The 22,230-nt window shown below is 41.0% G+C and overlaps 1 protein-coding gene across 15 annotated transcripts in view; it reads left to right on the forward strand.

Moving 5' to 3' along the window:
- MKLN1 (muskelin 1, intracellular mediator containing kelch motifs) overlaps nucleotides 1–22,230 on the forward strand; it is a 309,377-nt gene that overhangs the window by 143,234 nt on the left and 143,913 nt on the right. For 3 of the 15 annotated variants that reach the window (XM_014542853.1, XM_014542919.1, XM_014542924.1), the window contains exon 1: nucleotides 21,348–22,049. The exons of 3 other annotated variants lie outside the window; for them this stretch is intronic. In XM_014542853.1, the coding sequence (XP_014398339.1) occupies nucleotides 21,694–22,049 (356 nt within the window). In that variant the 5' untranslated portion in view covers nucleotides 21,348–21,693. Of the gene's footprint in view, nucleotides 1–21,106; nucleotides 21,302–21,345; nucleotides 22,050–22,230 lie in introns of those variants that run through there. 9 more of the 15 variants (XR_001362873.1, XM_014542861.1, XM_014542857.1 and 6 more) reach the window with 5 other exon arrangements.

Raw genomic sequence — 22,230 nt, forward strand, 5'->3', positions numbered from 1 at the left:
ACCAAAACCTACAAATACTTCTGTTGTCCAGTTCCATTGCGGAGGCATAGTGGTCTTAGAAAAATGCAACATGTTTGGGAAAAGCAAGCAGCCCAGAACAGCTGGTGGTGTAATTCACATAGAGAAACACTATAGTTGGTAGTAAAGCTGGAAATGTAGGTCACACGGTTTGTAAAGGGCCTTGAGTGAAGATTAGTTTTAGAAGGAACTTTAGACATTATTCTAGGGGTAGTGAGAAGTTACTGAACGTTTTTCAACATAGGGGAGCAAGATGAAATCAGCTTTTAGGACTATTTATCTGATGGCAATGGTATTCAGATTAGATCAGAAGTAGGAGAATATGGGAATAGAAAGACAAATTGGGAAGGTGTTCAATAGTCCAGTCCAAGTAAGAATACTGGGGACTCAAACCACAGCCTGGTTGGAAAGGAGAGGAAAAGCTAGTTGTGAGATACTGAGGGTATGAGTGGTTTTAGGATTGATGCTAGTTTTGAGCTACTGGTTCAGAATCTTTTCACCACTAAGGATCCTTTCAATTATTTTTATTTTCTTTGTGGAGGAATACATGAGTTCTATCATGTATACTGATACATGATAGAATGACAATATTATCAGCTATTACTATCTCTTGAAAGCTTGACTTTAGGCCAAGAGAATTTAGGAAGTGGAGGTACCATTGAGAGAAATTGAGTCTAGATATCTTAGCCTATGTTTTCTAGAAAAATAGAACTCCACCCAAGAATTAATGCTAATGTTTTATTTAGGAGATGCAATCCCAGGGCAGTAAGAGTGAGACAAAAAGGGAAGAGAAACAGAGGTAAGATGAGAAAGTAATACAAGATGATGCTTGGATAATCTGCAGACAGGAGGTATGCCTTCATGTCCAAGCAGAATATCTCCAGACATGCTAAATGGTGAAAACATGCTCAGGTAAGTTCTTGGGAGGGAGACAGGAAAACGAATCCCCCTTTGTGGTTCCCTCCCATCTCCTATTTCAGTTACTATCCTCATACTTCTAGGTTATGTCATATTTTCCCATCGTTAGCCTCTCAGCAAGCCACAGCCAATGCTCTGTGGCACCGCCTTTAATCATGATTGGGAGCAGAGAGAGAATTCATGGCATGTAGCTGGTGAGCTGGGTTCTTCAGTGGCAGTCAAGGGGGCAGGGGCAGGCTGGGAAAATGGCAGCTACAGTAGCAGGACTATGTGGGCCCAAACAAAGCAAGTCAGCTGCTGTGGTGGCTGAGACAGAACAAGGAACTGAGGATTTGAGAAATGATAAGAAATCTGATGAGGCACATAAGATGTGTCTGAAAAACTGAGCAGTACAAAAGAGGTGAAGGCTGAAACTTGCACCTGTGTGCGACAGGCAGCTGGAAACTCAGAACTGGAACCACCACCAGAGAGTCACTGTTAACATTCTTGAAGGTTACAGAAGAAATAGCCATAGAGAATTCTATTCCTGACCTAGACAGTATAGAATAAATGCGTAGGGATATGGGCTTTGGAGATAAGTAGAGCTGTGCTTATGTCACAGCTGTATATGATCTTGGACAATTCAGTGAATCTCTTTAAGCCTTAGTTTACTACTTAGCTCATGCTTGTAAAGCATTTCGCATAATGCTAGGCCTACAGTAAATGCTGAATATATTGTGGTAATTATGATGATCATTAATGTCATTCTGGTATAACTGTGATCTTTTCAACACTTTCTCTTCTCCAGATGACTCTGCCTGTGCTGCTCCTGAATGCTCCTTGAGCAGGATGGATGGCTTGAGCCAGAGTCCTTTCGATATTCTCAAGTGCAGGTTCCTCTGGATCACTCTGCACTGGAGGTCATGGAGCCCCAGTGAAGGAGTGTGGCCCATAAGGTGCTGAAACATTAAGCCCCAAAAAGGCAGCACCACTGACCCATCACCTTTGGTATGTAGCTAGGACAGCCGTGGGCAAACTACGGCCCACGGGCCGGATCCGGCCCGTTTGAAATGAATAAAACTAAAAAAAAAAAAAAGACCGTACCCTTTTATGTAATGATGTTTACTTTGAATTTATATTAGTTCACACAAACACTCCATCCATGCTTTTGTTCCGGCCCTCCGGTCCAGTTTAAGAACCCATTGTGGCCCTCGAGTCAAAAAGTTTGCCCACCCCTGAGCTAGGACATATCTTAAGTAGTCCACTTGCTCTTATAATTTTTCCCCCCTTCAAAGTAGGAAAACAAAGTTTTTTGCTCATAACTTTGCCTCGGTGCCTCCCAAAATGCATAGCCAAGTACATAAGTATTTCTAGATCCTCACAATAAAAAGGTTCTTGTGAGACTTTAAAAATAGAAGAGATTAACCTTACACAAATAGTATCTGATAGGATAACATCTCTAAATTATACATATCAAATTTTCTTTGTTCCCATAAATGGATATCTTTTTGAATTTATACCAGTATATTAAATGCCAAGAGCAATACATACCTTAAGTACATAACTGCTTTGGAAATTTCTGGAACAACAAAACAAACACATATCACTTTTCTGTTTAAAACTAATATCACTCAGAATAAAAACTCAAATCCTTACCAATGGCCTTTAAGGAGTTATGGGATCTGGTCCCCAGTTATCAGACCTCATCTCTTACTATTAGGAGGCAGTACAGCAACATGGGTGCTTAAAAGCTCCAAAAGTCTCTAGAGACAGACCACCTGAGACAGTCCCAGCTCTATAACTTGATAGTTATGTGACTTGGGGGAAGTTATTTAATCTTCCTGTGCCTCAGTTTCCTCATCTAAAAAAGAAAAACAGCATCCACTTACCATAGTTATTGGGAGGATGAGTTAACATTTTCAAGTGCTACTAGTGACGGCTATTGTTTTTTTTTCTCCAAGTACAAGTGAAAGTTTATTTAGAAAGACACAGGGGCAGAAAAAGTGAGCCAATGGGGCTGGGGCTGCGTGGGCTCAGGAAACAAGTTACAAAGGGCAGTTGGAGCTTAGAAGAAAGAGAGAGAGAGAGAGAGAGAGAGAGAGAGAGCAAAGGTAAGCCTCTTGAGGGGAAAAGAAGGGGAAAGGTGGTGGTGGGGGTGTGCTCCAGAGAGGGGGCGCTGCATGACCACTAGTGAGGGCTATTTAAGTGTTTGTTGGATAAATAAAACACTTCCCCTCATTCACTGCACTCCAGCCACACTAGCCTCCTTGTTGTGCCTCTGGTGGGCCAAGCGCACTCCTGCCCAAGGGCCTTGTATTTGTTGTTCTCCCAGATGGCCACATGACCAATTTCCTCACCTCCTTCAAGTCTTTGCTCAAATATCACCTTTAAATGATGACAGCCCTACTTGAAATTGCAATTCCCTCCTCTATACCTCTGCTTAGTTTATATTTCTCATTGGTACTTACCTACTTCTAATCCTGTGTAATTTGCAAATGTATTTGTCTTTCACCTATCTTCCCAAGTGCCTAGAACACTGTATACAACATAGTAGGTATTCAATACAATTTATGGAAAGAATGAATGCACTGTTTGCAACAAAGCTGAGCCTATTTTGAAGACTGATTTGTAAATGAGCTTCCTAATGTGTATGTAAAATGAAAAAGATCTCCCCAAAAGTTATTCTCTTAATTTGAATAGATATGATCTCCTTCCCACAACATTGTTTAAAAAATTATCAAACTGTTTATTCCCCCAAAGATATTTAAAGAAAACTTTTACTTGAGACTTAGGTCAAGCTATCTTTAATTCCTAGTGAGCATATTCTGAATAGATCAACTCCTGATTAATTGCTAGTGGACTCTGTGGCACTGTCATTTATCCAACATGACCTAGAAGTCATGGCCTGTCATCAGGCTATGGAAAGAAGAAAACTAATAAACACCTACTCTAGGTTAGGTAAGCTGCTGGGCTCAAACCTATGAGGCAAATGTCATCATTGCCATAGTAGAGATAAACAAACCAAGGCCCAAATCACATGCCTAAGAGGTGGTAGAGCCAGGATTCAAACAGTCAGTTTGCAAAATCCATGTTCCTTCAGTTTCTCACTTTTTAAGCCTCAGATTTCTCATTTGTAATATGTAGTAACATTACGTAGGCAGTTATTATGACAATTAAAATAACATGTAAAGCAGAGAACACTCAATAAATGACAGCTTTTTCTTATGGTCATACTTTAGGAATGATAGATTTTTTTTCCCATGGGGAATAATCAGATGGCCTCCCCAGGGAGAAAATTATGAGCCCTGACTTATTTAGACTTCATAAGTAAATCCTATGGGATAGATTAGGAGTGGTCACATTTTAAAAAGAAAAATTTTAAATTTATTATACTTTCCTTCATTAAGAGTTGACTTTATGGGCTCTATCTAGCCAAATGTGAAACAATTTGATCACCAAAATTTTTTCTGTATTGTACAAAAATGATGGTTGATATGATATTGGATAAAACATCACGTGATGGTTGTATGAAAGTAATAAAAAGAAAAGGCCAAAAATTCAAAGTGGTCTAAAAAGTGAGGGAGCGAAGAAGGAAGAGATGGGGAAGAAACAGGAAAACAAAACCTTTTTTATAGAAGAATGCCAGCTAATAAATGTTGAAGAAATGGTGAGGCCTAAGAAAAACACTGTTGTGCAATCCCCAATGGAACAGTTGATTCAATCATGGACTATCAATGGGTGATAAAACCTTTGAGTGAAGAGTTGATGGGTGTTATGGGTTGAATTATGTTCCCCAAAAGAGGTAAGTTGAAATCCTATCCCCCAGGACCCTGGAATGTGATCTTATTTTGAAATAGGGTTGTATCAGACATAATTAGTAAAGATGAGGTCATAATCCAATAGGATGGGATCCTAATCCAATATGACTGGTGTTCTTGTAAGAAAAAGTTCATGTGAAGACACAGACACGGAGAATGTCATATAAAGCTGGAGGGGGGATTGAAGTGCTGCAGCGGCAAGCCAAGGAATGTCTGGGACTACCAGACACTGGAAGAGGCAAGGAAGGTTTCAGAAGGAGCCCTGCTGACACGGTGTTTACAGACCTGCCAGACAATAAATTTCTGTTGATTTAAGCCTCCCAACTTGTGGGTACTTTGTTATAGCAGCCCTAGGAAAGTAACACAGTGGTGAACAGGATAGACATCCTGTATCAAAACATCAACGCACATACATGAAAGATAGACCCAAAGGCGAGCTTTGTCCGTTACCACTTAATCAAGCCTCGAACTTAACATCAGTAATAGTGGGCCAATTTGACATTATTTATCTCCGGATCTGATGCTAAGAGATATACAATATCACTTTGATAGACTGATTGCAATCGGCCCAGATTCGCACCTCCCTCATCCACACCCCTTGCAATGACTGTGCAGCAACTCCCATTAAGAGGTACAGTTTATTACCCTACCACTTGAATCTAGGCTGGCTTTGTTACCTTCTTTAGCCAACATAATGACATGGAAGTGACAGAGTGCCAGTTCCAAGCCTAGACTTCAAAAGATCTTGCACGCTTCCACTGTCTTTCAGACCTCTGTCTCGTCCATGAGAATAGCCTGCTAAGTGGGAGAGGTAAATGGAGCTGAGCCAAGTCATCCCAGCCAAGGTCATCCTAGATCAGCCAGCACCTAGTCAATCTGTCAAATGACTGCAGATCCATGAATGAGTCTAGCCAAAATCAGCAGAGCCCAGCCCAGGTCAACAGAATAACTTAGCCAATGTCTGTTAATATTATATCACTGAGTATTGGGGCAGTTTGTTATGCAGTAATAGCTAACTGCTGCATGACTTATACAATATTCCTGACAAATATGTTTAAATGGAAACTAATCATGAGAAAACAATCAGAAAAATCTAGAATGTGGAACATTCTACATTACAGCTGGCCTGGATACTACAAGTCAATGTCATGAAAAGCAACAAAAAGTTAGGAGAATATTTCAGATAGACAAGGTTTTTCAATCTCAGCAATAATTGACATTTTGGACCAAGTAATTCTTTGTTGGGGGTTATCCTGTGTACTGTAAGATGTTTAGCAGACATCTTTCCTTGGTTTCTATCTACTAGGTGCTATTAGCACCCACAGTTGTGACAATCAAAAGTATCTCCAGGCACGCTAAATGTCCTTTTGGGGCACTGGATTAGAGAGACAGAATCAAATGTAATGTATGGACTTTGTTAAGATGTTGGGTCAAACATAAAAAGATGGTAATAAAAGACATTTGGAACATTAGAGAAATATGAATGTGGAATTAAATATATTGAAGCGTTAATTTTCCTAGGTCTGAGAAACTGTATCACCGTTATGTAAGTAAATGCCTTTATTCTTGGGAGATGTGTGCTGAATTATTTTGAATGAACTGTCATAAAGTATTCAACCTACTTCCAAATGCTTCAATGGATAGAAATGTATATTGATAGAAAGAGATAAAGCAAAGGTGACAAAATGTTAACAATTGGTGAATCTAGGTGAGTATTCATTGTATCATTCTTTTAACCTTTGGGGTTGGAAGTTTTTCAAAATATAAAGTTTGGGGTAACTTTAAAAAGAATCTTTAGAAAGAGATAAAGCAATGGTGACAAAAAGTTAACAATTGGTGAATCTAGGTGAGGAGTATTCATTGTATCATTCTTTTAACCTTTGGGGGTTGGAAGTTTTTCAAAATATAAAGTTTGGGGTAACTTTAAAAAGAATCTTATCTTCATTGCCTGATTCATTATTTATTTAATGTCATACAAGGAGCAGGCTTGTTTTAAATGAATCTGGGTGCTCCTTCTCTGTTGCCCGGACAATAACCTGGCTCAAACAAGGTATGGGGCACTGGTGCCGAGGAAAAGGGCTGCTCCCAGCCTGAGAAACTCTATACAAGCTCAGCTTCCATGGGACCACTGGCTTCCTTTCTTGCGTCACATCCTACAGGACCGAAAGTCTAGGTGCAGAGCAGCTTGTGTGTGTTTCCCAGACAACTCTGGTAAACAGCTGGCACCAAAATCTGGGCTGCCTGGTGCCAAGACAGTCTGATTTTTCCATTCCCTGATAAGGCTCCTCTCACACTTGTTCCATACAAGAGACCAAAAGAGGGGCAAAGTTCCCTTTCCTGGAATACAAATCATTCTGCAAGGCCAGCAGGTCAGCCAGGGACAATAAGAGGATGAGGTCTCTGTGCCCTCCCTTCTCTCAATGGCCTTGACATTGTAAGTTTCCTCTTTCTACAGTAAAGCCTAGTTTTTTAACCTGTATCATATGATGCAGTAGAATTCAAATCAAACACTGGTGCATTAAAGTGGCAACTCCGGAGCTGTCTCTTCTTGCAAGACAGCTAATATTTAAAACACAGACAAAACTCAGAAACCAACACAGTAAAGCCTAGTTTTTTAACCTGTATCATATGACGCAGTAGAATTCAAATCAAACACTGGTGCATTAAAGTAGCAACTCCGGAGACTCTTCTTGCAAGACAGCTAATATTTAAAACACAGACAAAACTCAGAAACCAAAAAGGAAAACGCTGATAAATGCTTTCATGTAAAACGTGTAAAACTTTTATATGGTAAAAGTGAATATAGCGACAACAAGAAAATACAGTAAATACAGCAAAAGACAAATAGCACAGGAGAAAAAATTATTTGCAACTCAAGAGAAAAGGTACATACTTCTTTATTATATCATCTTACAGTTTTATAAGGAAAAAATGAACAGAGAAATGGGCAAAGAATATGAACAAATACTACATAAAGAAAATAAAAAAGCCAAAAATTTACTTGAAAATCATTTAACTTCATTAGTGCTTAGAAAAGTGCAAATCACAATAATGTGATATTATTATTACCCATCAGATTGACAACAAGTTGAAAGTCTGATAAAACTCAGGTCTGGCAGGGGCAAAAATAAACTTATACTGTTGATGAAAAGGTGTATTGGAACCATTTAGGGGTTACAATTTGGGAACATCTAACCCAATCTTAAATGTACACATATTTTGACCTGGAAATTTCATTTCAAGGAATTTATCCTACAGATAGAGTCATACAAGTTCCCAATGACATATGTGTAAGGATATTCATGGAAACATTGTTTATAATAATAATAATGGATATGATTGGAATGTTCATCAGTGGGGCAATGGTTAAATAAATTATGGCACATCCAGTGATTAAAAGATCTTGTAAGATCTGTATGTGCTGACATGGAAATATTTCTGAAATATTATTAAATGAATAAAGCAGGGAATAGGTGTTCAGGAAAAACTCACTCTTCCTCCTGTATGTCTCTCCTTCACTCTCACATTACCACCACACTTTCAACACTTCTGACATCTAGCAATTCTCTGTGACACCATCTGGGTGTCCTATAATTTAATTAAAATTTGATATAATCTACCTGGAGATAGTGTTAGATCCCACAGGTTAAGGGCTCAGTCCTATGAAACTTCTCCACTTCAGATACCAATCTCAAATAGTAAGTCCCCAGGTTACCCATAACTTCTGATTTGGCTACAAACGGAGGTTCTTGTGACCACCACCCCCCCCCCCCCCCCCCCCCCCCTGCCAATCTCAAATAGTAAGTCCCCAGGTTACGCACAACTTCTGACTTGGCTACAAACGGAGGTTCCTGTGACCACCTCCCCCTTGGATTTGATTATTTGCTAGAACAGCTCACAGAACTCTGGGAAACGGAGTTATGTTTACCAGTTTATTGCATAATAACAACTTAAAGGATACAGATGAATAGCCAGATGGAGAGAAACATTGGGCAAGATCTAGGAGGGACCCTAGTGCAGGAGCTTTTGTCACTGTGATGCGGGGCTGCCTCACCCTCCAGTTAGGTGGATGTTCACCGCTCTGGAAGCTTTCTGAATCCCACACTATTGGGATTTTTATGGAGGCTTCACCACATAGGTGTGATCAGTTTTAACTCCATTTCTAGTCCTTCTCCTCTCCTTGGAAGATGAGGGGTGGGTCTGGAAATTCCAAGCTTCTCATCATAGCTTGGTCTGTTTGGGGACCAGCCCCCATCCAGGAGCCATTTAGGAGCCCACCCCATTAGAACAAAAGATACTCCAATTACCCAGGAAATTCAAAGGGGTTTAGGAACTCTGTGTTAGGAAGCTGAGACTAAATATTAGGACAAAAATATACTCCTAGTTCTCTTAACACTTAGGAATTTTTACAAGGGTTTTAGCTCTGTGCCAATGAGAGGCAGAGACCAATATAGTATTTTCTATTATCTCACTAGAGGACAATGTAAATGATATAATCTGCTTTGTGTAAAAATGGTATACACACTGAGTGGCCAGATTATGATGACCGCCTGACGTTTGTAGGCAAATTAGCTATAATTTCATGTTGAAGTTGCTAGAGGGCCAGATCATTATAAACGTCTGAATAGCACACTATACCTAAGTATCGTTGCTGATCAAGTTTATCCTATCATGTTGATGGCGTATCCCAATGGAGATGGCTTCTTCCAACAAGACAATGAGCCATGCCACGGTGCTTGTATTGTGCAGGAGTGGTTTCAAGAACATGAGGGAGACTTTACCTTGCTTAGGTGGCCCCCACAATCACCAGACCTCAATCCAATTGAGCATTTGTAGGACGAAGTTAAAAGAGCCATCAGGCAGCTGGTTCTACAACCATCAAATCTCACAGAACTGGACAGTGCTGTTCATCAGGCATGGTGTCAGATTCCTCGCATCACCTTTCAACATCAGGTAGAGTCAATGCCAAGAAGAATCGCCGCAGTATTGAAGGCAAAAGGTGGCCCAACGAAGTATTGATGGGGTGGTCATAATAATCTGGCCACTCAGTGTATATTATATATGCTATGTGGAAAGAATACACTAGAAATAGTTAATGATGCTTACTTTCAGATAAAAGTGGGAAGGAGATTTGCCTTTCCATTTTAAACATTTTTGATGTTTGAATTTTTTATGTTGGTGTCTTACTTTCACAGTGAAAAAAATATAGTAAGTCCTTACTTAATATCATCAATAGGTTCTGCAACTTTGAGCAAAATGATGTAAAATGAAACCAATTTTACCATAGGTTAATTGATATAAATGAAAGTGAAGTTCCTAAGGCATTTCATCAATGTTATAATGCAAGGATTTTGAACAAGACAATGTTATTCAAGAAATGCTGTACCTAGATTGTGCCTTGAAACAATTTTCAAAATGTCAATCAGTGACCCTTCCAATACTTTTGTAGAAAATATTTTAATTACTGAAACAGGACAAGGATGTGTGTAGGCAAATTGATTTCAGCTGGGGATGCAAATATGAAAATAATATTGAGCCACTGCAACTGGATGTATGATTTTTAGAATTTAGGAAGACTGAATCAGACCAGTATGATCAAAGCAGTCTTGAGTCATTCACCCTTTTTAAATTGCTCAGACCAAGCCTTCAGCAAGACTCCTATTGGAAAGCCCAGCAAGGAAAAAACAATGTGATAGGAAATCTTCTTCCTCCTTCTCCCTCTCTCCTGAGTTTCTTCAGGAACATCGAAGTTAAGATATAAACATGATTCAGAAGCACTGAGACATAAAGAAAATTTGCAAAGATGCTTGGATGATTCTTGCTCTTTATAAATGCACCATATTCGTGTCTGGCTGATCCTCTTTAAAACACCCAAGGTACTAATCTGAGAGGACAGCCTCTATCAGGGGAACAATTTCTGTTCCCAGTGAAGTGGCACATTCAGTTCCTGATGCAGGCTCACTTAATTCCTATTAGTCATTTCACAGCTGTATCTTGGGAAGAGAAAAATCTCAAATGCTTTAGGCTTTCACAAGTAAACTCAAAACAAGGCCTTCCCTCTTTTTGCACAGTACCTCTTTGTTTACAAATTTCAAGTCAATAAAACCTGTCTATCTTTGTGGCTAATTCTCATAAATGTTTTAGTTTGTGTGCTGACCTATCTACCTCGTTTCCATGCTACTTGTACCTAGATTTATTGCCATAACAAAGCAGATGGGTGCTGGGTCACCTACCCCAGTTTGTCATTGAATTGATGGTGCAATTTTTGTTTGGTGGTTTATGCTTCTGAGGTTGTTCCAGGACACTGCTTAAACACACAGGTCAACTACCAAGTGAGACACTGGCTCTGATCAAGGTTTGTTTGTTATTTCCTAGGTTGCTTAAGGACATTAGATGAATGCACAAATTTGTTATTGTAGAGTTGCTATGAATACTGAAGATGTATATACAAGATTATTATTGTAGGTTAGTTTGTGACAACTGGCCCTGTTTTAGTTATTTCCTTAAGAAGACACTTCGAACAATTATTTAAATGCCTCCCCTCTGCAATTACAATAATAATCAGGATGATGACTTTGCAACCCAATATGCAATTCAGGGTGCATACACTCAATTGCTGTTTTTAGTTTCTCTTTTACATTGATATCAGCTGCTGTTGTTGGGATTATTGAAGAACAGAGGAACATTTTTCTATTGAGGGTCACTGAACTACTTGGAAAAAAGTAATCTAGGACCAATACAGGAAGTTATCAAAATAATTAGTATTTAAGAAGTGCTAACTATGACAAAGAGAGAGAAATATAGCACTTTTTCTCCTTGGAGAGAGAAATATAGCACTTTCAGAACTCATCTGCTTTTAAAATTAACAACAAAATAACTTACTTAATATGATAAATATCTGACAATGGTTTTGTTCTACAGTATAGTTAATTGAGGAGCTGTAAGTGTGAAAGATAATGAAATATAAAGGAAACAATGTATGTTGTGAGTAGGGGAAGAGAATAGAGAGTGAAAAATGGATTCAGATGCAGAAGCTATGAGGCAGAGGGTAATAAAAGATAAACAAGGGTAACAGTGACACCCTGTTACCCCTGGGAGAGCAGGTGAAGGAGACAGAGAGGAAGGGGAAGACAAAAATGGGTAAAGAGGGAGGAGAGGGAAAAGACTGAGTAGTGTGGGGATTTAAAAAAATACATTTATGTTTGTTTTAAAGATGAATGTGGGATTTCTAAAGCATGGCATTTATACCACCATCACTTGTTTACAATTCTCTTTGACATATTGATTAACTAACCACTGTTCATAGCTCTTTAAGTACTGGAACAATATTAAATGTAGACTTAGTGAATAAGGTGGTAAAGTTGAAATGGAAACCTTACAAAGTGGAGGTCCAAGCTAGCACCATTGCAGTATCTGGTTTCTCCATGCAGATATTCAGAAGAAATTCCAAAGGAAGCAGGAGAGCTCAGGTGTCAGTTACCAGCTGACCGGCTTCCTGCCTGTCAGTTACCAGGCTTTTGGCCTGTCACTGTCCTAAGACATAAAGGGAAAAGTTCTCAACCTTGGCTGCACATATACATCTTTTCATGAACTTAACATTAATATATCGATGCCTAGGTCCCACGCCTAACATGTAATTGATTTGGGACGTGGTATGGGGATTTTTAAAAGTTTCCCATGTGTTTCCAATATGCAGCCAAGAGCGAGAGCCACTGCTTAGCCAGTGGTTCTCAACCTTCCTAATGCCGCGACCCTTTAATACAGTTCCTCACGTTGTGGTGACCCCCAACCATAAAATTATTTTCGTTGCTACTTCATAACTGTAATTTTGCTACTGTTATGAGTCGTAATGTAAATATCTGATATGCAGGATGTAATTTCACTGTTACAAATTGAACATAATTAAAGCATAGTGATTAATCACAAAAACAATATGTAATTATATATGTGTTTTCCGATGGTCTTGACCCCCAAAGGGGTCGTGACCCACAGGTTGAGAACTGCTGGCTTAGACGCTTCTCTCTGAAATGTGCTCACCAGAATCCCATTGCAATGCTGGGTTTTGGGGCTATGCGAGCAAATTTAATGACTTACGTAAACTGGATAAAGTTAAGTCAAAGGCCAGAGTTCTCAACCCTTGTGCTATATATTTAGTAAATGGCATGGCTGAAAAGCGGTTGTAAAGGTTGGAGGAGGGGATCATTTTGAGCTTATTTGGAAATATACAGGAGGAAATAAAAATTATTGATATAAGAAAGGTCTCTATGAAGATTTGCATTTGAGAAATGATTTGACCTGATTCCAACATATGAGGGCATCTTGCATCTCTTAGAAGAAAAACTTCAGTTGACCTCCTCAGACTGATCTGAGATGCGGGGGAACCAGATGGTTTGCTTCTCTTCTGCTTGTTTGTGGTCCCACTGGACATCCCTGTGTTGCCTTATTCTCTGACCTGCTCTCCAAATTGGATATGGTTCTCTTTTCTAGTGTGGAGCCAGCCTAAAATTTGCTATCACCATGCTCTCCTATTTCTGTCATCCCTCAGTGCCTTCTGTTTCAGGAACACTGAAACCTGTATAACCTGTGCTAATATTCTCAGGAGGAAAAGGCAGAGGAGGAAGCTGTCCCCTCTCAGCCCATGCCTGGTAACAGACACATATTTCCATTTATAGTGGCCTTCTGGGACCAAAGCTTCCTGACCCAGGATGGGATTCTAATATGATGACTTTCATGGAAAATAGGAAGAGGGTTGCCTTGACAGACCCACAGGGGCCAATAGGACAATGAAATTATCTTTACACAATTCCGTTATGTTCTGGGGATAGCTTTAATTGGGAAATATATTTGGCCTAACATTAATATATCGATGTTAGGGGGATAGCTTTAATTGGGAAATATATTTGGCCTGTGGTCTTTATGAAAATAATGCTACCACCACTATGACCGCTATTATTTCTTCATATTTTATATGCGAATCCTTTCTGAGTTCTTTATTTTAGCCCATTTAATAATCTGACTACTTGACTGTGAGCTCCTTAATAGTTAGGTGTATCCCCAGCACCTGACACATAGTAGGTGCTCAATAAGTGATTACTGAATGAATAGATAAACGTTTAAGCAGTCCAGTGAAGGTGATAGCGCCAAGATGAAGTGGGGTGGGATGGGATGGAGGAATGAGAGGAGCTAGTTCTGTCTCCTCCTTCACAAAAGACCAGGTGATGGGACAAAAAGCACTGACAGATCCTGACTTAAGAATCCTCTTAACCTCAAACATTTCTTTACCCAGAGGGCTGGATAATTTTTTTCTGAGCCAATTTCACTTTTCCCAAAAGACCTTTTAGTTCTAAATACATTAGGAATCAGTGTTAATTGCTTTTTGGAATATTATTTTGTCAGATTCATTTAGATGTGGTAACTTGCAAAGTAACTCCCAGCAGTAGACAGTTCATCCATAGCCGTGTGGTGTTCAGACATTTCCTGGGATTCCTGCCCACCTCCTAGGCAGCTGGCAGGGTTCACCAAACCAGGATATGTGCTCACCTGGGATTAACTTGGAACCAGTAGTTCTTTGTTGCGTGTGGGATTTTTTCAATTCTGAAAAGGTGAAGGCCCAACCTTACTTAATCCAGAAAAATGAAAGTTCAGTAACTCATAATTTAAGAATTAGCAGGCACTTAAAGATCACCCAGTCCACACTAGGTGGTTGAGGAAATTGCAGATTTAACGACAAGGTCAGTTGTCTGGTAGCTGGTGGCTAGGTCTAGACTCTAGAATCTGTATTCTTGGTGCAGCACCGAAGTGGGAGCTGGGGTCCTCTGGATTTATGCCCGTGTGGATGGAAGTGTTCAAGTTACAGTTTCTTTTTGAAGCTCTTTTCCTTGGCCAAAGACGTCGGGTCCACCTTCACACATGCTTCAAGGTCACGCCTCAGACCAAAGTGTTTATAAAAACTAGGCACTTAGGAGAGGAATTGTTGCCAGTTCCTGTGCCCCGGCTCCAATCAACCTCAGCAAACGAAAGGAGGGATTTAGTGGTTGCTGGAACCAGGAATTTCTAGGTTTGGATGCCAATAGGCAAAAGGAATTCTGTCTGATTTCTCTAGCAGGCTGTGGCTGCTGCTGCTGCCACCTCCTGGGAGAAGCGGACCCAAGCTTCACACTTGAAGCTAGTCTCAATGTTCACCTAAGACCTGTGCAAAGGCCCCGGTGGGGCTGAAGTTCCTTTGTCTTAGAAAATAAAGGGGACTTACTTAGCAAATGAAACTTTGGCACTTGCTTTTCATCTGCTCCTTTTGGTAGTGCTGTGCTCAAAGAAATGATTTCAAACAACAATAACAAAGTTGAAATGAGTTAATATAGAAATCATGAGAGAACAGAAGATTGAGAAGGAACAGTTAGCTTTAGGAATACAACAGATTGTTTCTCTTGGTCTTCTGGATCTTGAATGCTGGGGTGATGTTAGGAATGCATACATTTGAGAATTGTATAATAAAGAGGGCACACATGAGTTTGGTGAATCTTAACCTCCAAGAAACTGAGTTTACTTGCAAGACTGTTGTGAAGATTATACAAATAATGCAGGTAAATTCCTGGCATGCAAGAAATGTCCAATGGGAATTATACTGGGGCAAATTCACTCTTCTAATTCCCAAGGTGATGTTCTTCATTTACTGACCAAAAAATAGATTGAATAAAATAATTCTTTTAGTCTTGACCCCTAAGCAAATTCCTTTTATTTAAAAAAACATAATAATAAATTAGTGCTTATGGACTGAATGTTTGTGTTTCCCTAAATTTCATATGTTGAAGCCCCAATCCCCTATGTGATGTTATTTGGAAATGGAGCCTTTGGGAAGTAATTAGGTTTAGATGAGGTCATGGGGGTGGAACCTAATGATGGCATTAGAGACCTTACACTGGGTGCATGCTAGAAAAAGTCAATATTGCTGTGAAGGAATCCCTAAAGGTGATTCTGGTGAAAGCTCAGAGAGAGAGAAAAGGCGAGCTGGAGAGAAAGCTTCTATCTTCTTAGAGAATACATAAATAATTATGTACAGAATGTTGATTGAAATGTGGACAATAAAGACCATTCTTGTCTTACACAGAGATGAGGAGCATGGTATTGAAAACTGGAGGAAAGGTGATTCTTGTTATAAAGTGGCAAAGAACTTGGATGAACTGTGTTTGTGTTCTAGTGTTTTGTGGAGGGTAGAACTTAAAAGTGATTAAACTGGACATCAAGCAGAGGCAATTTCTATGCAAAGTGTTGAAGAAGTAGCTTGGTTCTATTTGACTGCTTATAGTAAAATGCAAAAAGAGAGAAATAAATTGAGGATGGAACTGTTAAGAGAAAGGAATCAGAACTTAAAGATACAGAAATTTCTGAGCCTGTCCATATTACAAAAAAATGAGAAAGCAGTGTTTGGAAAAGAACCCCATGTGTGTGGTTAACTGATCACTTGATAAGGAGATCAGTGTGGATGTGAACCACAGACCTAACCACCTCCCCAGCAGGAACTCCTAGTTTGAACTGAAGGGGATGGAATGAAGAAAGACTGTTGGACTTCTTGAATTTTACAGGACCCGGTTAGAGCAAAGCTATTCTTCAAGACTAGGGAAGGATGACCCTGAGGACAATTCAAAGATCTGGGCCGCCTCCGTGGTTTCAAAAGGGCATCACAACAGTCAGTCCTCACCCAAAGCCTTGACCACCACCAGGTAGAGCCCTGGCCTGGTAGAGCTGCAGGGCAGGGGTTGGGGGAGGTCTTCAGAAAGTGGGGGAGGGATAGGGGAAAGAAGGTGTCCAGAAGGCAGAGCATCAAGAGAAAGGGGTTTATTCTCAAGCCTTGAGATCTCATGGAGTTTGCCTTGAGAGGTTTCAGACATGCTTGGGACTAAACATGCTTCTGTCCTTCCTTCCACCTGTTGGAATGGGGATGTCTATCCTTTGTAGGTTTGGCTTCACAGGCTCACAGCTGGAAAGGAATTTTGCTTCAGGGTGAGTCTCACCCATATCTGATTTGGATGACAGGTAAGACTTTGGACTTTATAGACTTTAGAGTTGATGCTATTGGGGTTGTTGGGATGGAATTTTGTATGTAAGAACATCCATTTTAGGGGCCAGGGGCAGAAGCAAGAAGGTGGCTGTCTGCAAACCAGGAAGAAGGCTCTCACCAGATACTGAATATACTGGCACCTTATCTTGCACTTCCCAGCCTTCACAAGTGTCAGAAATGTTTGTTGTTTAAGCCATCCAGTCTATCATATTTTTGTTGTAACAACCTCAACTAACACAATTAGTGAGAAGGAATTCAGGAGAGACTAAGAGATTCAATTCAGGAAATATTTCTTGAGAATCTACTATGTGCTAGTTATAGAGGATTTAAAGAAGAATAACATAGGTGTAGAGCTAAAAATTTCCCATTAATTAGGAAAAAAAAGTGATTGTGAATTAGACACTTGGGTTCTAGATTCAGATCTGTAAACAGACCAGTTGTATAAGTGAATTTAGGCATAGCGTCTAACATATTTTGGTATCAGTCTCTTCATTTGTTACATAATAACATTGTTAAGAAAAATTCTTCCATTTACAGCACAGCTTGCCTAGGAGATAAGACATTGACTACTGTATTGTGCTTCAACTCTCCAAACCAGCTAAAGTTTTAAAGAAACCATGAACTTTGAACAACCCTAGTAAGTTAGACATTGACTACTGTACTGTGCTTCAACTCTCCAAACCAGCTAAAGTTGTTAAAGAAACCATGAACTTTGAACAACCCTAGTAAGTTAAAGTAAGACCCTTACAGGATCTATGTGAAGATCTCCCCCTATCCAGCCTATGAAGTATGGGCATTGTTTTAACTAGTCATGTACAGAGCTGTGGGTTTATTCCAGCCTATTTGGAGTATTTATTTTAACTTTAATTCCCATAACAACCATGAAACCCATTACTAACAATTAAAAACACCTTCTTTTCCCCTTCAGTCAATTAGTGTATTCCTTTGCCTAGAAACAAATAAAATCAGCTGTATATGTTTTGCTTTTAAACTCTGGTGATCTTCATTATATGACGATATCTTGTGTTTGAATAGTACTTTACAGTTTACTAAGTCTCTTTCCACTTAGAAGAATCGGATGAAATAAAAAAGGATGGGTTTTTGAACCAAAGAGATTCTGACTTGTCACTGACTAGCTATATTTCTTTGGAATGAGTTATTATATCAGTTAGGATCCTAGCTGGAAACAGATGGCATTCTGCAATTGGGCAATTTGAGAAGTTTAATAAAGGGACTATTGATAAAGATGTGAGAACATACCGGGAAATCACAGGGAGCAAAACGTAGGTGGTTACTGGAACCCAGAACCAGAGAGAGCTGTGGAGAGGCCACTTGGGAGGAGGGCTTGTTACTTCTGGTTGTAAAGGACAGTCAGCTCCGAGTCTTACAGGCAGGGAGTCAGGGGAACAAATACCCAGTCTCACTTTCTTCCCTCCTGCACATCTGGTGCGGTGGAAAACAGAAGACAAATAATTATTTGACATTTCTGAGTCTCATTTTTTTCATTTGTGAAAGGGGAAATAATAATGTTTATCTCTCAGGGTTCTGTGAGAATTAAATGAGAGCTTATATCATAGCAGACAAGCACTTTTCCTTCATTTGATCTTCAAAACTCCTTGTGAAATAGAAAAGATACATTTTATTAAATTCACTTCATAGTGGTGGAAAATGAGACTCAGAGAAATTGTGACTTTTCCACAGTCTCATAGCTAGAAAAGTAGCAGAACTGGGACTGAAACTGAGATTTTCAACATATAGTCTAGGTTTCTTTCCCTAGACTATTCTTGTACTTGTGCATCCCCTTCTGCAGAAGACTGCCACGGATGTTTTCTTCTATCTAGAGCTGCTGTACCAGGAGCTATGGTAACCATGCTACTCAGAGAAAAATTTACTCACCTTGTGCCAAAGCCAAAAGAAAAAAAGCAACTCTTGATTGGTTAGATATGAAGAAGGCCAAATGCTTATGGGGTGGTTTGATATAAGACTGACCAATATAGGTCATTGGATCCACATTGGATCCTTGGCAATTCCACTTGGCTATCTATTAGGCATCCCACTGAAGTTAGAATTCTTGATTCCTTCAACCTAAAACTGTTTCATCCCCAAATTTTCCCTTCTCAATAAAAGCATCAATATCTACATAGTGGTGCAAACCCAAAACCCAGGAGTTACCCTTACTTCTTTCCTTTTCTTCCTGCCTTACTCATTAGCAAGTTTAATTGGCTTTACTTCCAAAATATGTCAACCACTTCTATCTCCTCTGCTAGTCCTAGACACTGTCATTTCTTGCCTGGTTACTATAATAACCTCCTGTCAATTCTTCTTTACTTCAAACTATCTTGCCTCTCCAACTTAAAAAAAAAAATTTTTTTTTCAGGGTGATCTTTACAAAATGTAAAGTGAATTTTGCTACACCTTGGCTTGAATCCTTACGCAGGTCTCCCCTTTGCATTTCCATGTCATGACTTCTTACCAAGACTTATTTGTTCTGACTGCACTCTCCCCTCCATCACTTTGCTCCAGCCACACTTTCTTTTCTTTGAACACACCAAGCACTTTCCTGCTGTAGGCCCATTGCACTTGCTTATTCTCTCTGCCTAGAATGTTTTCTATCCAGCTTCTGCATGGCTGGCACTTTCTCATTGTACAGGGATTAGCTCAAATACTACCTTCTTAGAGAAGCTTTCCTTTGCCATCCAATCTAAATATTACTCCAGTGTAGTTAGTGTCTTCTTGGCATCTAAATACACACACTAAAATTATCTAGGTGACTTATTATATGTCGCCCTACCAGAATGTAAGCTCCATGCAAGCAGTGTCCTTGTCTGTATATCCTGACTCCTTAGCATCTAGGACAGAGCCTGGCACATCACAGCCTTTCAATAAATCTTTTTTTTGAGGGTGACAAACCAAATATGATCAGTTACTCTCTCCAGGAAGTATTTACTATGAGGACCATACTGAGATTACAAGATGAGTAAAGATGATTGCTTTTAGCACAACCCATTCATTCCTCAAGAAATATGATTGAACATCTATTATGTGCTAGACACTCTAACAGGACTGAGGATACAATTGTGAACATGATATGCATGATCCCTACCTTTATGAGAATTACAGTTTAGGGAGAGAGAAAATGAGAAATAAAGAGATTAAAATATATTGTAATGCTTGCAAATATAAGGAGGGAAACTCAGGGTGCCAAGGAAAATGTAGAAAATGGCACATAATCCCAAAATAAGTGATGAGGAATGATTTTCCAGAATGGAATAGGCTGAAAAAGGAGCAGGAGTTAGACAGGTGAAGAATGGGAGAAGGTACTCCTGGCTTGGCTTAGACCAGTGGTCCTCAACCTTGGCTGCACATTAGAATCACCTGGGAATCTTTTTAAAATCCTGATTTCTGGGCCTCATCCTCTGGAAATTCTGTTTCTTTGTTATGGGGTGAGGCCACAACATTAGTAACAAAGAAACAGAATTTCCGGAGGATGAGGCCCAGAAATCAGGATTTTAAAAAGATTCCCAGGTGATGCTAATGTGCAGCCAAGGTTGAGGACCACTGGCTTAGACTAAGCCCTTGAGGGAGGCCAGAGAGAACACAAGTTACAGGCACCGATCCAGTGTGTTATGTTAGTCCAGTGTGGCTGGAGGAAGGAGAGAGAGAGAGAGGAGGCTGGAGAGGTAGTCAAGGCAGGATGTGAAAGGTCTCTGCCAAGGCCTTTTGATGTTACCCAAAGGGAACAGAAAGTCACTGAAAGCCACAGAAAGTCACTTGGGAAGAACTGGCTTACATGTGTTTTTTTTTAAAAAAAAGATTACTCATAGCCCTGGCCGGTGTGGCTCAGTGGGTTGGAACGCCGTCCCATGCACCAAAGGTTGCTGCTTCGATTCCCAGGCAGGGCACATACCTCAGTTGTGGGTTCGATCCCTGGTTGGGCGTGTAAGGGAGGTAAACGATCGATGTTTCTCTCTCTTTCCCTTCCCCCCCCTCTCTCTAAAATCAGTAAAGCATATCCTTGGGTGAAGATTAAAAAAAAAAATCACTCATAAACCATCTCTGTGTCTGCAAAAGAACAAGGACTCTATGACATTAGGTAAGAGGGATACTTAGCAAAGGAGGAGCCCCCAAGGAACTGAACTGGGTCACCACCTTCATCTTCCCCCCCAAGATAACCACTCATCAGCCTTGGGGCCAAGCTCCTCTGGTCCTACCCCCGGTCTCTGGACTCCCCGCTGGAGCCCCTGGGGTCACAGCATTCCCCGAGGAACGCATACTTTTCCGACCTCCTGCAGAGCACGTGACCCTGACAGCTGACACACTGTGGCCCTTTCAGCTAGTGGAGGCCACTGTGCAGTTTCCCCCTGTGGAAATAAAAACTCAGGAGAGGATCTGAGGGAGCTGCGGCAGGTGAACGATGATAACCTAAAGCGAATACAAATACCGAGGAGTTCTGACTTGGCATGAGATTTCCCATCGGTCAGGTGGAGACGAGACACGGTCCGGGCTTCCAAGGGTAAGGCCTCTGAGACAAGGAGTGACAAGGCCTCTGGTGACCACCATGGCTACGCCAAGGGACCCACATGCAGGCCCCTGACCACCAGGCGCCGGATGGGAGCCCCGCCCAAGGCCGCCAGGCGTCCAGGGCAAGCGCTCCTCTGTAGATAAAGCAGCTGGCGTGGTGCCCCTGGGGCCTTCGGGGCACACGGACTGTCAGTCCCCCTGGGCTCTTTCTCTTGACATGTCTCTGTCTCTCGCTCTTTCTGAACTTTTAGGCTGAATGTCTGTCCGAGTTAAAAGTGGGCAAATGTGCCAACTGGGAAATGGAGGCCACACAGCTTCCCCAACTGCTTGAAGGTTTTTTCTGGTTTGGTCTGGTCTGGGGTGCGGGTGGAGGGTGGGAGCTGAATGTCTTGCCTGAGCAAACCAAGCCCTGAAGGGCAGACACCCCCGTGCGCCTCCGGAACCGGGCACAGGACGTTTAAAACCACCACCGCTCCCGAGGGAAGGGCATCGCTATGGACTCCAGTTCCCTGCAATGCTGTGTTCCGACAGGGCTTACAAACTGGAGAGGGCAGCGGTTTCCGACGTCTCCAAGCTCGTCTTCTCCTGCTCCCTCCCTGGCCCACAGTTCCCATCTCTTTCTTTTCACCATATATTCTTGGCTTTTTCCTTACCTCCGCCTGTAAGACAGTCCTTTGCGCCACTCCCTCCAAGCCCCACAGGAGAGCCCCTCAGGGGCTCACACTCCCGTCCCGGTTGCGGTAAGTCATTAAGGAGGGAGGGTTCGGCGTCGGGAACTCGGAGGGAATCGCGGACCCGCGCGCGCCTCTGGCTGAGGAGAGCCGGGAGGGTGCACAAGTGGAGCTCCTTCTCCTCCACCTACCTTCCTGAGTAAGTGCCGGGCCTTGGGCTGGTGCCACCCTTCTCTTCGGCGTCAGCTCG

Source organism: Myotis brandtii, unplaced genomic scaffold (assembly GCF_000412655.1).
Source record: "Myotis brandtii unplaced genomic scaffold, ASM41265v1 scaffold1086, whole genome shotgun sequence".
NCBI classification, from domain to species: domain Eukaryota; kingdom Metazoa; phylum Chordata; class Mammalia; order Chiroptera; family Vespertilionidae; genus Myotis; species Myotis brandtii.